This window comes from Quercus lobata, chromosome 2 (genome assembly GCF_001633185.2).
Source record: "Quercus lobata isolate SW786 chromosome 2, ValleyOak3.0 Primary Assembly, whole genome shotgun sequence".
NCBI lineage: Eukaryota > Viridiplantae > Streptophyta > Magnoliopsida > Fagales > Fagaceae > Quercus > Quercus lobata.
In genome coordinates, this window is record NC_044905.1 from 64,013,052 (window position 1) to 64,028,030 (window position 14,979).

Sequence of the window (14,979 nt, forward strand, 5' to 3'; positions counted from 1 at the left end):
TGCATGATGATTTTTTTATCGAGTCATATAACTTATTTAAATAATAATAATAATAATAATAATAATAATAATAATAATAATAATAGTTTTATAAATTATGTCATACACGCCTTTGATATTGTGTTTTAAGAACACTATTGTAGTTCTAATAATAAGCTCTCTAAAAAATATATATAATTATCGTGTATTATTCTCTACCACTCACAACTCGCCATATTGATGAGTTATAGCACAAATTGTACTATTTTATGTAGCACCAGCATTATCCTATCCAAAAGCTAATTATTACTAGATTCATCACATGCGCTACACATGTGCGATGAAGTTTTTTATTTATTTATTTTGAGTTTAATGTAATTTTTTAATTTGAATTTATCTATTATTAGTGAGATTACACCAGAAGAGATTTTTAAGAAACTAAAATTTAGGATTTGAAATGGAGTAAACTATTGAGTTTAGTTTATGCTAGTTTTTAAGAAAAAAATGTATTAAACATACATAAGATATATTTAAATAAAGAGTGTACTAATTTTTATGGAAATTTTGTTTTAGTAATTTTTTTTAAAATTTTGTTAAATTACAATTTTAACCTTATTTTTTTTTTTTTAAATAAAAATTATCTAATTAAATTAGAACTATTTTTGATATTTTCGGAATCCGTATCTAACTTTCTAAATTCACAGCTGCACATCACATTACTCAATCCAAAAAAAAGAAAAAGAAAAAGAAAAGTACGCGACCGTGTCACCTGGGTCAAGTGGATCTCTCAGTTGGATTCAGAAACAAACAAATAAAACCAACCAGCTGAGCTGAACCCAAAAAAAGGCAACTGCTACAAATATTCACAACACAGACTCAGACTCAGAATTTTCTCGCCATTTCACTCAAAAAAACAAACAAAGGTTTCTTTGTTTTGTTCTTTCTTTCTATTCATATCTGTCGATTCCATTCCATGGCCACTACTACGATCGCACACAACAGTCACAACGCCAAGCTGGTCAGTCCAATTTTCCCTTTCTTCTCTACTCTCTAATCTCTAGGGTTCCAATTCTTTCTCTAATTTTATTTATAAAAAAAAAATTTGGTGGGTTTGTGATTTGATCTCATAATTCTCAGGTTTTGCTGGGTGACATGGGCGCTGGTAAATCTAGCCTCGTCCTGCGCTTTGTCAAGGGCCAATTCCTTGAATTTCAGGTTTTTTTTTTTTTAATTTAACTATTTGTTTTCTCTAATTCAGCAAATGGGTATGTTTGTTTCTATTCAACATGTTTTTCTGTAGGAGAATTACACTGTGAATTTCTATATAAAGTGTTATCATGAATTTTAGTTAACAACAAACAAACAGCAACTTTGACCTGCTTGTCTTGATAGAAATCTTTTAGGAGGAACATAAAGAAAAAAGAAAAAGAAATCCTTAAAAAGCCATCTACTTGCCCATGTAGGTGGAATTCTATCTATGTCCCTAATTTTATATGTTACAAGTATGTGGATAAATGACTAAATTTACCATATCTCAATAGGGAACAATCGGTAATTTAACATGATATTAGAGCAAGTGTAGGTCTAACATCTTGGGACCACCCCCAAGGGATTCATCCTTGTAATGGGATAGGGGGACTACACATACCCGAGGGAGTAGTCAGGTGTTCAAAGACGTATGGATTCCCTCATTTCTCACCAAAAAAAGAAGCTGTGCATAAGCTGATGGTGAAATTATGTTAAGATCTTCAACTAAAATCAAAGAGACCATGAGCAAGGCTGAAGCTAATTTTCTTGTTAATGAACATGCTTTTGAGCATAAGGCCCGAGGATAAACAAGTCGGGCCTAGACTGAACTTAAGAACCTTAATAAGCCTTGGTATGGCTTCAAGAAAACTTACAAAATATCTAGGCATGTGGCTTGGGTCGACTTCTTTACAATGCTGTTTACGTGGAAATAATTACTTTCACCTTTTATGCTCTTTAAATGCAATTTATTCTTCTTCTTTTTTACCTGTACAAAGCTTGTTTGTGGACTTGAGTGTACTAACATGGAATAAGTCAAGCCAAACTGTGTTCAAGCAACTTGAATTTTAACGAGCTTGAGTTGAGTTTGAACACCCTGTTACTTTTGTCAAGCCATGTTTGAACATTCATTTCTTGACGGCTCAGTTATAGCCCTAGCTAGCTGTAGGGCTGTAATTGAGCTGAGCCATGCCGAGTTGAGTGTTGAATGTTCAAGCTTGCCTTGAACTTGAAAAGGCATAGTAAACATGTTCAAACTTGGCTTGGCCACAATTCAACAATGCTTTTTTTTTTTTTTTTTTTTGATAAGTACAATTCAACAATGCTTGAGATCCGTTTGTCAAAAGCTTGGCTTGACATCCCTAACATTATACTTGTCTTCTCAAAATTTTGAAGTTAGATACTTGGCAAGATCCAAGAAGAGAAATTCTAATCTAAGCTAAAATTTAACTACAAGCCAAATATTACTGGGGGAGTATTATGTGCAAATCTCAGAAAATCTAAACAATATAGGAAAAAAAAGTATTAAAAGAAACCTTAAAAATCCCAATCTCATATATGCTGATAAAGCCCTTGAAGCCCTTGAAAATTTTATCACTATCAATGAGAAAGGGTAACAAGGAGTAAGGACCACTTTTTTTTCCTGAAGGACCACATGCATTTGGTAAATAAATTAGGATCACTGTACCTGGTAAGTTAGGACCAGACATTAAGATATTTTGTGGGTCTTTAAACTATCAAGCCCACAAGCCTCACAAGTGAGCTTATATCAAGCCTAAGTTTTGATGTTTATCTTTGAGCCATATGTTCATAAAAAATAATAAAAAATTGTTTGAACTTGGCTTGTTTACCAAACAAACTTCAGAAAAGGAATGAGCTTGGTTTGTTTCTAAATAAACTATCATGAAAAAGCTTTTTATGCACTGAGGTTGGGTTGTTTTTGAGCAACTCAGTTGCACCATAATATTACTGGATCGTTAATGAAATATGTAATTTCCTACAAGTGTTGGACAGACACTATGCCATTGACCTTTAAGATCAAATGGTACTTCCTTCTCCTATAAGATGAATGGAGGGTGAGATTGCGGGTTCAAAACCTTTAGGATGCTTGTGTAACTTACCAATAAAAAAATGTTGGACAATAATTTTTTATGCTGAACAATGGGGGATGGTGCTTTCGTATTTTTTGAATGTTTATTTTAACATTGAGGTTAATGATGTTGGTGATAGGAATCAACCATAGGAGCAGCGTTTTTCTCGCAAACGCTTGCAGTGAATGATGCAACGGTGAAGTTTGAGATATGGGACACAGCTGGACAAGAGAGATACCATAGCTTGGCTCCGATGTATTACAGAGGTGCTGCTGCTGCCATCATTGTCTACGATATCACCAATGCTGTATGATTTTTTCTCCATTCATATACAAGCCTATATATATAAGAAATATGCAAGTAAAATTAATGCGTGCAGTTCTGATGAGTCTTGCTAATGATTTGGTTGCATATGATCAAAAGATCAAATATTTGTTCTTTGCAAATTTTTCTCAATAAGCAAATGAAAGTCTCAATGAAATAGAGCTAAACGATATGCTTTTTTTCATTTTGATTTTCAACAACTCACATGTAGCAAATGTGTTTTCACAAGTTCAAGAAAGAAAGATTTTGAAGATTGTATCTGGTTTTGTGGGGGTGGTGTGTGGTAATGTGGTTGTGTTTAAATATTTTGTTCTCTTCTTACTCAGGGTTTTTATTTAATATTTATTTCTTTTGATTTGCAGGAGTCATATGCACGGGCTAAGAAGTGGGTACAAGAGCTTCAGAAGCAAGGTGCTTATTAGTTAAGGTTGAACTTGCTTATTTTGAGAATAAATAAATTGTCAAAGTTGAAGAAAAGGCATAAGGGCATGTGTTTCCTCTTGGCTATTTATTCCATTATTCTTGTTTTGTTATCTTTGGATTATATTTGAGTCTCTCTAATTTCAACAATGATGGAAATTACTTGTTATGTAGTAGCCAGGTCTTATGTTCTTTTTACTAAAACCATTACTCAATCTACTCTTTATAAACAATAAGTTTCTTTTCTATAATATTTTATTTTAACAAATAACATTAGTGGTTGCATACTTATAGGATTCTTGTTGAAGTCTAACTTATTCTAAAACCACTTCTTTTAAAAAGGGGGAAGATAAAAGACGGAATGAGAACCTACTTAACATTTTTAATAAATTAATATGAAATGGAAGGTGAAACAAACTTTTAAATATAAAATAAAAAATTTACTGTACTTTTGGTTCTTGAGATGTTGTAGGTTCCAATAAGGTCCTTATATTTTATGAAGTTCGAATATCATCTATTAAATTTTTAATTTTATGCTATGTAGTCATTCTGCTCAAATTTGATGACGATGGCATACAAAAATTGATGTATTGGCTCATCTCAACATTTGGCATGCCATCAATTTCTATTATGACATCATCATTTTTAAGGACGAAAGGACTCCATTGCTAACAATTAACAATTTTAGAGGCATAATTGGAACTTTAAAATCTAGGGACTAAATTAAAACAAATCCTATACTCATTAGTTTAGCCTTAAAAAAAGGATTTCTACGAGTCAAATTAGGGTTACATGAAACTTTAGAAAAAATGGTAATATAGGGAAGCTTTTAAGAATATGAGGATTGATAAATTGAGTCCTTTGATTCTTGGAGATTATCTAAAGTATTAATTTAAGGTATATTATTATTTTTATTATTCAAATTTTATCTGTTCATTTTTATTATCTAGAAAAGAACATTCTTATGTCTGAAGGGTCAATTTTTTTGAGTTAATGTAGCAATCATGCACTCATTTTGGAGTTGTTACAGGAAATCCTAACATGGTTATGGCCCTTGCTGGAAACAAAACTGATTTGGAAGATAAGAGGAAAGTTACAACTGAAGTAAGTACTGTTATTGTTATATATTTTTTAGTTTTTGTGGGGACTCTTTGATATGCGTTGTTATTTGTTTGACTAAAGTACACTTTTAGCTCTTAAAGTTTGAGGTTGTTTTCATTTTGACCATTTATGTTCCAGAATTTTCATTTTGGCTCTTCATGATTGATTTTGTTTTCTTATTGGTCTTGCCATCCATTTTTGTTAATAATTAGGTCCATTAAGTCTCAAATAAATGCCATCCACCAAGACATGTTGCCCATATAAGTCCAATTTTGTTACTCATAAAAAAAAGGTCCAATTTTGTCAATAATCTAATCATTAAGTGCCGTTCATTAAGACATCTCACTCTTATTAGTCCATTTCTGTCAGTAATCTGACAGTTAAGTGCTAGATAAGTGCCTTTCATTAAGACACGTCACCCATATAATGCCAAGTGTCACCAGAAGACTAATAGAAAGGGACGACATGGCCAATATGAAAATGGAATCAAACATAAAGGGTCAAAATGAAAACAATCCCAATTTTTAAGGCCCAAAAGTGTACTATAATATTATTTTTTGTAACTTTCTTCTTTCCTGGTACTCTTTGTTGCGTTCCATTGCTGACAAAGTCTGATTTTAGTTCTTTTTCTTAGTTTAAATACCTTTTACTAACTCCAATTATTAGTTCTTATGAGTTTTTCTTCTTTCAACCAATCTTATTGGTTTTTTGTTGCATCTCTAATTGATCTGAATAATGGCACATGGTTGAGGTTGTTTTTTTTTTTATAAGTAAAGATGTTATATATACGAATGGCTACTCTATGCATGAAGAACATAGAGCAAACCCAGAAAATACAAGAAGGAAAAAACAAAGAAAAAAAGAAAACCAATCCACAGATTAATTACAAAGAGAAAGAGAGCTAAGGAAAGAAGGGAGAGAATCACTAGTCGTGAGTCCCCAAGCCCGAGACCAATCAAAAAGAGTCCCACTAAAAGAAGCAAGCATCTGATCACCGGAACTATCCAAATCCTCAAAAGTCCGCCGATACCGTTCCTTCCAAATACACCAAAAGATGCACGATGGAACTAAATTCCATATCTGAGACGAGTGCTTTCCCAACCAATTCCACCAGCCAAAAAGCAAATCTGGGATTGATCTAGGTACAACCCAAGACAGGTCAAAAGTTATAAAGACAAAGCTCCATAACCGATAAGCCATCTCACAATGAAGAAGTAAGTAGTCTACTGTCTCTTCACAATGTCGACACATAATACACCAGTCCACAAAAACCAATCTCCTCAATCTCAGGTTATCACCCGTTAGGATCTTATTCCAAGCTACACACCAAACAAAAAAGGAAACTCGCTTAGGGGCCTTTACTTTCCATATAACTTTCCAAGGAAAGACAATTGAGGGAGAATTCTTTAATTTGTTATAATATGACCGGATATCAAAATCCCCATTAAGCTTCAACTTCCACCTCATCCGGTCTCCCACATCCATTGGAGGAGTATTAGCTCCCAATATACGAAGAAAATGCAGCCCTTCATCCATCTCCCAATCATTAAATTCTCGAATAAAACGAACATCCCAAATTCTTCTATCCCAAATTCTTCTATCCTCCACCCCCTACCTTGACAAAAAAGCTTCTACAGATACCTCCTTATCAATGACAATACCAGTTTAGGTGCTACTCTCTATTCTTTCTTGCTGCACGAATGTTAAGACAGCATCTGTTGGCACTTATACTTCTACATCGATAAAAAATTTTGGTCGCTCATCAGTATTGTCTACCATTTAGGAAGCTTTACCTTTAAGGTTATTGGGAATGACTTCTTGATGCTTCTAATGACTCCATCTTGGCAAACAAGTCCTGAACAACTACTATATTTCTAAGGTTTGTTTAATAGAAAATTGTGTTGGAGTGGGATTGATTACAAAGGCTCTCCCATGACCTCTCTACCATGACCTCTCTACCACCTCGCCCTACCCTTCTACCACCTCGCCCTACCCCTCTACCACCACCACCACCATATCCACAACCCCCTCCACCACAACCTGTCCAACTTTAGCATCCATATACACCATCACTACCACCACCATCACTACCAACTTGCCATCCTTATAACCCATATCATCCCCATTTACCTTTTTTCACACCACCACAATTTTTTTGGCCAACTTTTGGTCAGGGACCACCACCACTCCCCTTGATACCTGTACCCATAGCTTCCTATACTGATACCGTTTCACACCCTTCAACTTTACAATCAAAGCCCACTGCTACTCCCACACAGCCACCCAAATCTCAACAGCCCAAGCATAAAACACAGTCAGGGGGGTTAGAGCGGATTTCAGCTGTCTTTCGTATTGATTCAAAGGTTTTTTCTTTAGCTTTTGAGGGTGGTAGGATAGATTCCTATGCTATTCATGAACGACGGGGTAAGTTCCATGGCTCCATTAGGGTGGGTCGTTTGGGTTTGGGTTGGATTATTGCTTGTTTGGCAGACCTAGATCAATGGAATTTTCGAAAATCACCTTTTTTCAAACGTTTACGTGAGAACTCTAAACTTTTGGAGTTTACCAGTAGATTTAACAAGAGCGGCTTTTTTGTGGAAATCTCTGAATACCACAATGGTGCAAGAAGGGGTTGCCTACGGGTTCCAGAGGGGACCAAGATAGGTGGTTGGGCTTTGTTTAGAAGAAGATTACGTGAATATTTTTTGGGGAAGACGATTGCTGGATCGGAGGAAGAGGTGGTGGCCGGAGGCGGAGAATTTGAAAAAGCAGTTGACATGCAAAAACCCCAAGTTTGGAAAAAATTAAATGGCCACGAAAATAAAGGGAGTAATTTACGTGTTGTGCAACAACTTCCAAATATAACTGATCAGCGTAATCAGTTTGAGTCTTTGGGGGGATTTGATGCTTCAAAAAATTCTGCTAGTGTGTCAACAGCTGGCAGGCCTGTACGTGCATGTCATTTAAAATGGACCCAGGCCCACTTTTGTTTAAAAATATCTATTGACTTGGTGGGTGAGGGTAAGCGGACTGTTTCCTGGGGTAATTTACAGCCCATTGTAAGTAGACCTGCTCAAGCCCACCAACCCAATCGTGAGAATGGGTCAGGCCAACTTTTATTTGACGTGCCCAAACATGTCTGTATAGGCGATGGATCCAATAATTTGCAAATGAAAGAGTGGGTGACTGGGGAAGGATCGGGAACATACGAGGATGAGGAAGGGGAGATCCCAAGCTCCGGCGAGGGACTGGGTGGCTCCCCTGCTGCCGATACGAAGTCCGATGAGAAACTGTCTCACAAGGCAGAGGCAGGGGAGTTCCAGAGCTCCGGTGAGAGGCTAAGCAGCCCTCTTGCGACTGATACGAAGCCCGATGATAGTGTTTCGGGTTCGGATGATCACGGTGATGTTGTGGAGACTATCTTGAGCGTCGATAGAGAACCGGCACACTTCCCAGTTGCCGATGATCAAATTGTGGACCAAGGGGTTGGGTTTTTGGTTGATGATACTGCTGTTGGAGCTCATTCGACAACCACTGAAAATTCTGGGTGCCCAGTTCAGGTTCAGAGCCAAGTGAGGGTGGGTTCGGACTTGAAGTTTCCTATTTCTGAGGTGGGTTGTGGATTGATTGACTCTAAGGTTCCTAGATTGATTTGGGATGCTTCTTCGATGTCGGGTAAGGATGAGGAGGCTGTTAATCCTAAGGTCATTACACCTTTGGCTCTGTGGGACCCAAATGGTTCTTTTGATCTCGTCTCTATGGAAGATGGTTCGGATGGGTTTTCAGTGGAAGAGGTTTTGGAGCCTTCAGAATGGGTGAGTAGGATGATTAAAGATTTTAGTACTTATGTGGGTTTCCCTATTGATTGTTGTGAGAGACAGTGTATTGATTTTTTTCAAAAACTTGAGAAGGTTTGGGAGCAGCAAGCCAATGTTGTTACTACTCGTCGGGTAAGCAACTCAAACCAAAAGGGGATGAGGGAGTTAAGAAATTTGTTTTCATCTATTAATTACGATGGGCATTCTGGTAGAAATTCTAGAGGCAGTTTGAAATCCTTTAGTTTGGGTTCATCTGTTGATAAATGAATTTAAAAATGCTGTCATGGAATGTGAGGGGTTTGAATAATACCCATAAAAGAGATGTTGTGAAGAATCTTTTAAGGGAATGGAAGTGTGATATAGTATGCTTGCAAGAATCTAAACTAGACAGTACCAGTTCCAGCTTGGTTAAAAGTCTCTGGGGTAGCCCTTTTGTTGACTGGGGGGCCTTAGATGCCATACATACAGCTGGGGGTGTCATTCTGATGTGGGATAATAGGGTTGTTGAGAGGGTAGATTCAGTGGTTGGAAGTTTTTCAATTTCAATTGTGTTGAAGGGTGTGTCAGATGGTTTTGAATGGATTTGTTCAGGGGTGTATGGACCGACTGACGGAAGTCTTAGGGATGCATTGTGGGCAGAATTAGACTTAGTGAGATCACGGTGGGCTGGGGCTTGGTGCTTGTTTGGAGACTTCAATGTTATCCGTTATCCGGCTGAGAGACTTGGCTGTAATTCTTTTAGTCCTGCTATGTTTAAATTCTCAGATTTCATTGCTAAACATTCACTGATTGATTTGCCTTTGGTAGGAGGTGAATATACTTGGTTTCGTGATTCTGATAGTCCTTCTATGTCTAGACTTGATAGAGTTTTGATGACAGCAGATTGGGAAGAGCATTTCTTAGATGTGACTCAAAGAATTCTCCCTAGGGTGGTGTCGGATCATTGTCCTTTGCTAGTGGAGGCAGGTGGTATGTTGAGGGGGAAGAGTCCTTTTAGATTTGAAAATATGTGGTTAAAGGTGGAGGGTTTTGTGGATAAGGTTCGTCACTGGTGGAATGGTTATCATTTTGTGGGACCTCCAAGTTATGTTCTAGCTTGTAAACTGAAAGCCCTTAAAAGGGATTTGAAGCACTGGAATAAGCATGTTTTTGGAGATGTAGCTTTTAGAAAAAAGAGTCTTTTGACCGAGCTCTTAGACATTGACATGAGAGAAGGGAGGCAGGTGTTGACTCAAAAGGACAAGGCTAGAAGGTTGGCGGTTAAATCAGATATAGATTTTCTGGCTTCTTTAGAAGAGATTTCTTGGAGGCAGAAGTCCAAGGCTCTGTTTATCAAAGAGGGTGATAACAACACACGGTTCTTTCATAGAATTGCCAATTCCCATAGGCGAACCAATCAGATTAGGGGTGTGGAGGTGGATGGCGTTCTCTTTGAGGAGGAGTTAGATATTACAGATCAGGTGGTGGATTTTTATAAGAGATTATATCAAGAACCGGAAGCTTGGAGACCTATTATTGATGGGTTAGAGTTCGCTTGTCTAGACGAAACTGAGAGGTATATGTTAGAGAGAGAGAGTTTGAGAAGGAGGAGATTATTGAGGCTCTTAAGGATGCAGAAGGTGATAAGGCCCCTAGGCCAGATGGGTTTACCATGGCGTTCTTTCAGAAATGCTGGAGTGTTTTAGAAGGGGATATATTGGCTTTCTTCAAAGATTTCCACAGCCAGTGTGTTTTTGAGAAATCTCTTAATGCCACGTTTCTAAGTTTGATTCCCAAGAAGACTAATGCAGTAAATATCAAAGACTTTCGTCCTATCAGTCTTGTGGGTAGCCTTTATAAATTGTTGGCTAAGGTGTTGGCTCATAGGCTTCGAGGAGTGTTGGATAAATTGATATCCGATTCTCAAAATTCTTTTGTGGGAGGGAGACAAATTCTTGATTCGGTTCTTATTGCTAATGAATGCTTAGACAGCAGGTTGAAGAGTGGTATTCCTGGTGTTATAATAAAGCTGGACATTGAGAAGGCTTATGATCATGTGAATTGGAATACACTATTTTACCTTATGGATAGGATGGGCTTTGGGGCAAGATGGAGTAGGTGGATTAAGGCGTGCATCTCTACAGTTAAATTCTCAGTTTTGATTAATGGATCCCCTAAAGGTTTTTTTGGTAGTTCTCGTGGTCTTCGCCAAGGGGATCCTTTGTCTCCACTTTTATTTCTAATGATTATGGAAGTGTTGAGTATACTGTTGAAGGGGACAAAAAATGGTGGCTTTCTTTGTGGATTTAAAGCGGGGTCGCATAGACGTGGGGGTATCCATATTTCTCACCTTCTTTTTGCTGATGATACTATATTGTTTTGTGATGCTTCTAGGGAACAGTTATTATATGTGCGGATGGTGTTGATTTTCTTTGAAGCTATTACTGGTCTGAAAGTTAATGTAGGCAAGAGTGAGATTGTTCCTGTTGGCGATGTCGGGGATTTGAATGGTTTGGCTCGTATCCTTTGTTGTAAGGTGGGCACTTTGCCTATGAGATATTTGGGCATGCCTCTTGGGGCACACTATAAGGATTCATCAATTTGGAATCCTATTATTGAAAAGATGGAGAAACGGCTGGCTGGATGGAAAAGACTGTATTTATCGAAAGGAGGTAGGCTTATTTTGTTAAAAAGTACCCTATCGAGTCTTCCCACCTACTTTTTATCGTTGTTTACTATCCCTCAAGCTGTGGCTGCAAGAATTGAAAGAATTCAGAGGAATTTCCTTTGGGGGGCCTCAGAGGATGTTTTTAGATATCCTTTAGTTGCTTGGGATAAGGTATGCTTGCCAGTTGATTGTGGTGGTTTGCGAATCCGAAGAGTTAGGCTGTTTAACAAGGCTTTACTTGAGAAGTGGTTGTGGCGGTTTGGGAAAGAGAATCATAGATTATGGCGTAAGGTTATAGCAGACAAATATGGAGAGGCAAGAGGTGGCTGGTGCACTAGAGGGGTAAGAGGTGCTCACGGGTGTGGGATGTGGAGGAGTATTAGAGAAGGATCAGAGAAGTTCTTTAGCCAAATTTTGTATAATGTGGGGGAGGGTAACCGTGTTCGTTTTTGGCATGATACATGGTGTGGGCCTACTCCTTTGAAGGAACTTTTTCCTTCCATGTATGATTGCTCTGTTTCTAAAGAAGCATGGGTCTCTGATTTGGTTGTTTCAAATTTAGAAGGAGGTAGGAGCTGGAATTTATTGTTCCGTCACGGTCCTCAGGATTGGCAGGCAACCACTGTCTACTCATTCTTTGAGTTTATTTATACGTCTATGCTGAGGGGTCAGGGGGATGATCATCTGATCTGGAGATTGACTACATCTGGTGTTTTTGATGTGCGCTCTTTTTATAAGCTATTAGCTAGTTCCACCACTGATGCCTTTTCTTGGGAGGGTATATGGCGTACTAAGGTGCCTAGACGTGTGTCTTTCTTCTTATGGACAACAGCTAATGATGGGATACTCACCATTGATAACCTTATTAGGAAATGTCAGTTTTTAGTTAATAGGTGTTGTTTGTGTTGTTGCGATGGGGAATCAGTGGATCACCTTCTTCTTCATTGTAAGTTCTCTCATGCCTTATGGTGTGAAGTTTTTGCAGTGTTTGGGATTCAATGGGTAATGCCAAGGTCAGTGAAATCTTTTTTATTTATATGGAGAAACTGGTTTGGAAAGCGTCTTTCTATCATTTGGAACATGGTCCCAGTATGTTTAATGTGGTTAGTTTGGCAGGAACGTAATACCCGCATTTTTGAAGACAAGGCGAGAACTTTGGAACATTTAAAATGTTTACTTTTTCGTGCTCTGTTTCTTTGGGCTCGTATTTGGGGGTGTACGAATTGTACTACTGTAGCTGATTTTTTAGTTTCTATTTCCTTTAGCTCTTGATCTTATTGTATTTGTTTCTTTGTTCAAAGTGTTCACCATCGTGAGCACGATGTTCAATTTTTTTTCAATAAAAATCTTATTACTTATCAAAAAAAAGACAATACCATACAATCTTGGGAAAGCCTATTGAAAAGGTTGATCCCCACACCACCCATCCTGCCAAAACCTCACTCTATTCCCCAACCCAACAACAAACTGACAATTTTTGCTAAAATTCTCCCATCCCATGCGAATACCTCTCCACAAATCACACCCATGAACTCCCCTACCCAGTTTTGAGGTCCAACCCCCCCATCCTTCCCCATATTTTGAAGCTACCACCCTCCTCCATAACCGATCCTCTTCCCTCCCAAACCGCCACAACCATTTCCCCAATAAGGCCTTATTGAAAGTAGTAAGTTTCCTTATCCCCAAGCCACCATTGGCTATAGATGCACAAACTTTATCCCATCCTACTAGATGAGTTTTGCTATCACCCCATAGAAAGTCCCTTTGCAACTTTTCAATTCTATTAGCCACATGAGTAGGAATTGTGAATAACGATAGAAAATAGGTAGGAAGACTAGATAGCGTACTCTTGAGTAACATCAATCGACCCCCCTTAGACAAATACAGCTTCTTCCCCCCGGCTAATTTCCGCTCAAATTTTTCCAAAATAGGATTCCAAATTGAAGGGAAATTATGTGAAGCCCCCAATGGCATGCCAAGATAAGACATAGGCAACTTTCCAACTTTGCAGCCCAAAATTTCAGCCAAGGCATGCACATCATCAACCTCCCCTATTGGAACCATTTCACTCTTATGCACATTAACCTTCAAACCTGTTACCGCTTGAAAACTAAGTAACAACAACCGAATATGAAGAATTTGCTCCACATCCACATCACAAAATAGGATATTATCGTCTGCAAACAGTAGATGTGTAACACATTCCCCACCACCTCTCCTACCCTCAACTTTAAAACCACGGATCAAGCTAGCTCCCTCCACTCTTCTCAACATCCTACTAAACACCTCAATCATAATCAAAAATAGTATAGGAGATAGCAGATCCCCTTGTCTTAAACCTCTTGAACTACCAAAAAAATCAGCTAGAGACCCATTAATCAAAACAGAGAACTAAATTGTGGATATACAAGTACGGATCCACTTACACCACTTCACTCCAAAGCCCATTCTATGCAACAAATTCAACAAAGCCTCCCAGTTCACATGATCGTAGGCTTTCTCAATATCAAGTTTACAAATGACTCCAGGAACCCTACTCTTCCCTCGGCTATCCACACACTCATTCGCAATAAGAACTGAGTCAAGAATTTGTCGCCCACCCACAAAGCTATTCTGAGTCTCAGAGATCAACTGATCTAAAACCACTCAATCAATTTGCCAAAACCTTAGCCAAGATTTTATACACACTCCCCACCAAGCTAATAGGTCGGAAATCTCTAATATTAGAGGCATCATTCTTTTTAGGAATTAATGCAATGAAGGTAGCATTAAGGGATTTTTCAAACTTACAATGTTGAAAAAACTCTTCAAAGACCGCTAAGACGTCTTTCTCCACTACTCTCCAACAATGATGATAAAACGCCATAGTAAACCCATTCGGACTTGGAGCTTTGTCCCCTTCCAAGTCACTTACAACTTGAAGTATCTCCTCTCTCTCAAACTTCCTTTCAAGCCAAACCCTCTCCATATCCCCAATACGATCAAATTCCAAACCCTCCACAAAAGGCCTCCACCCCTCAATTTCCTTGTACAAATTTTTATAAAATTATACTACCTCATTAGTTACCTCGGATTCCTCCTCAAAAACCACCCCATCCACCTCCAAGGTTCTTAGATGATTAAACCTTCTATGGGCGTTAGCCATTTTGTGAAAGAACTTGGTGTTATTATCCCCTTCCTTGATACATAACATCCTAGATTTTTGTCTCCAGGAAATTTCTTCCAAGGAAAGAAGATGCTCCACCTGGGACCTCAAAGCTGCCCTATGACCTTTCTCCCCATCAGTGAGACCAAAGTCCCCTTCCTTAGCATCCAAATTTCTCAACTCCTCCAATAATTGTTTCTTTTGACGCTCTACATTACCAAACTTTTGGTGATTCCATTGCACAATGTCCTCTTTCAAAGCCTTCAAGTTTTTTGCAAGCACGAAACTAGGTGTACCTACAAAAGAGTGCCGATTCCATCAGGATTGAACTCTATCCACAAATCCCTCCCCTTGCCATTCCCCCTGCCTCCTAGAGAATTGGACTGTGATCTAAGATAGGATAGGGTAAAATCCTTTGAATAACATCTG

The 14,979-nt window shown here is 38.2% G+C and overlaps 1 protein-coding gene across 1 annotated transcript in view; it reads left to right on the forward strand.

Annotated features, from left to right (window-relative positions):
• Positions 1-714: 714 nt before the first annotated feature.
• Positions 715-14,979, forward strand: part of LOC115976192 (ras-related protein RHN1) — a 29,891-nt gene continuing 15,626 nt past the window's right edge. The window contains exons 1-5 of the mRNA XM_031097340.1: positions 715-997; positions 1,117-1,194; positions 3,235-3,402; positions 3,782-3,830; positions 4,870-4,943. Coding sequence (XP_030953200.1) covers positions 953-997; positions 1,117-1,194; positions 3,235-3,402; positions 3,782-3,830; positions 4,870-4,943 — 414 coding nt within the window. The 5' untranslated portion in view covers positions 715-952. The remainder of the gene's footprint in view (positions 998-1,116; positions 1,195-3,234; positions 3,403-3,781; positions 3,831-4,869; positions 4,944-14,979) is intronic.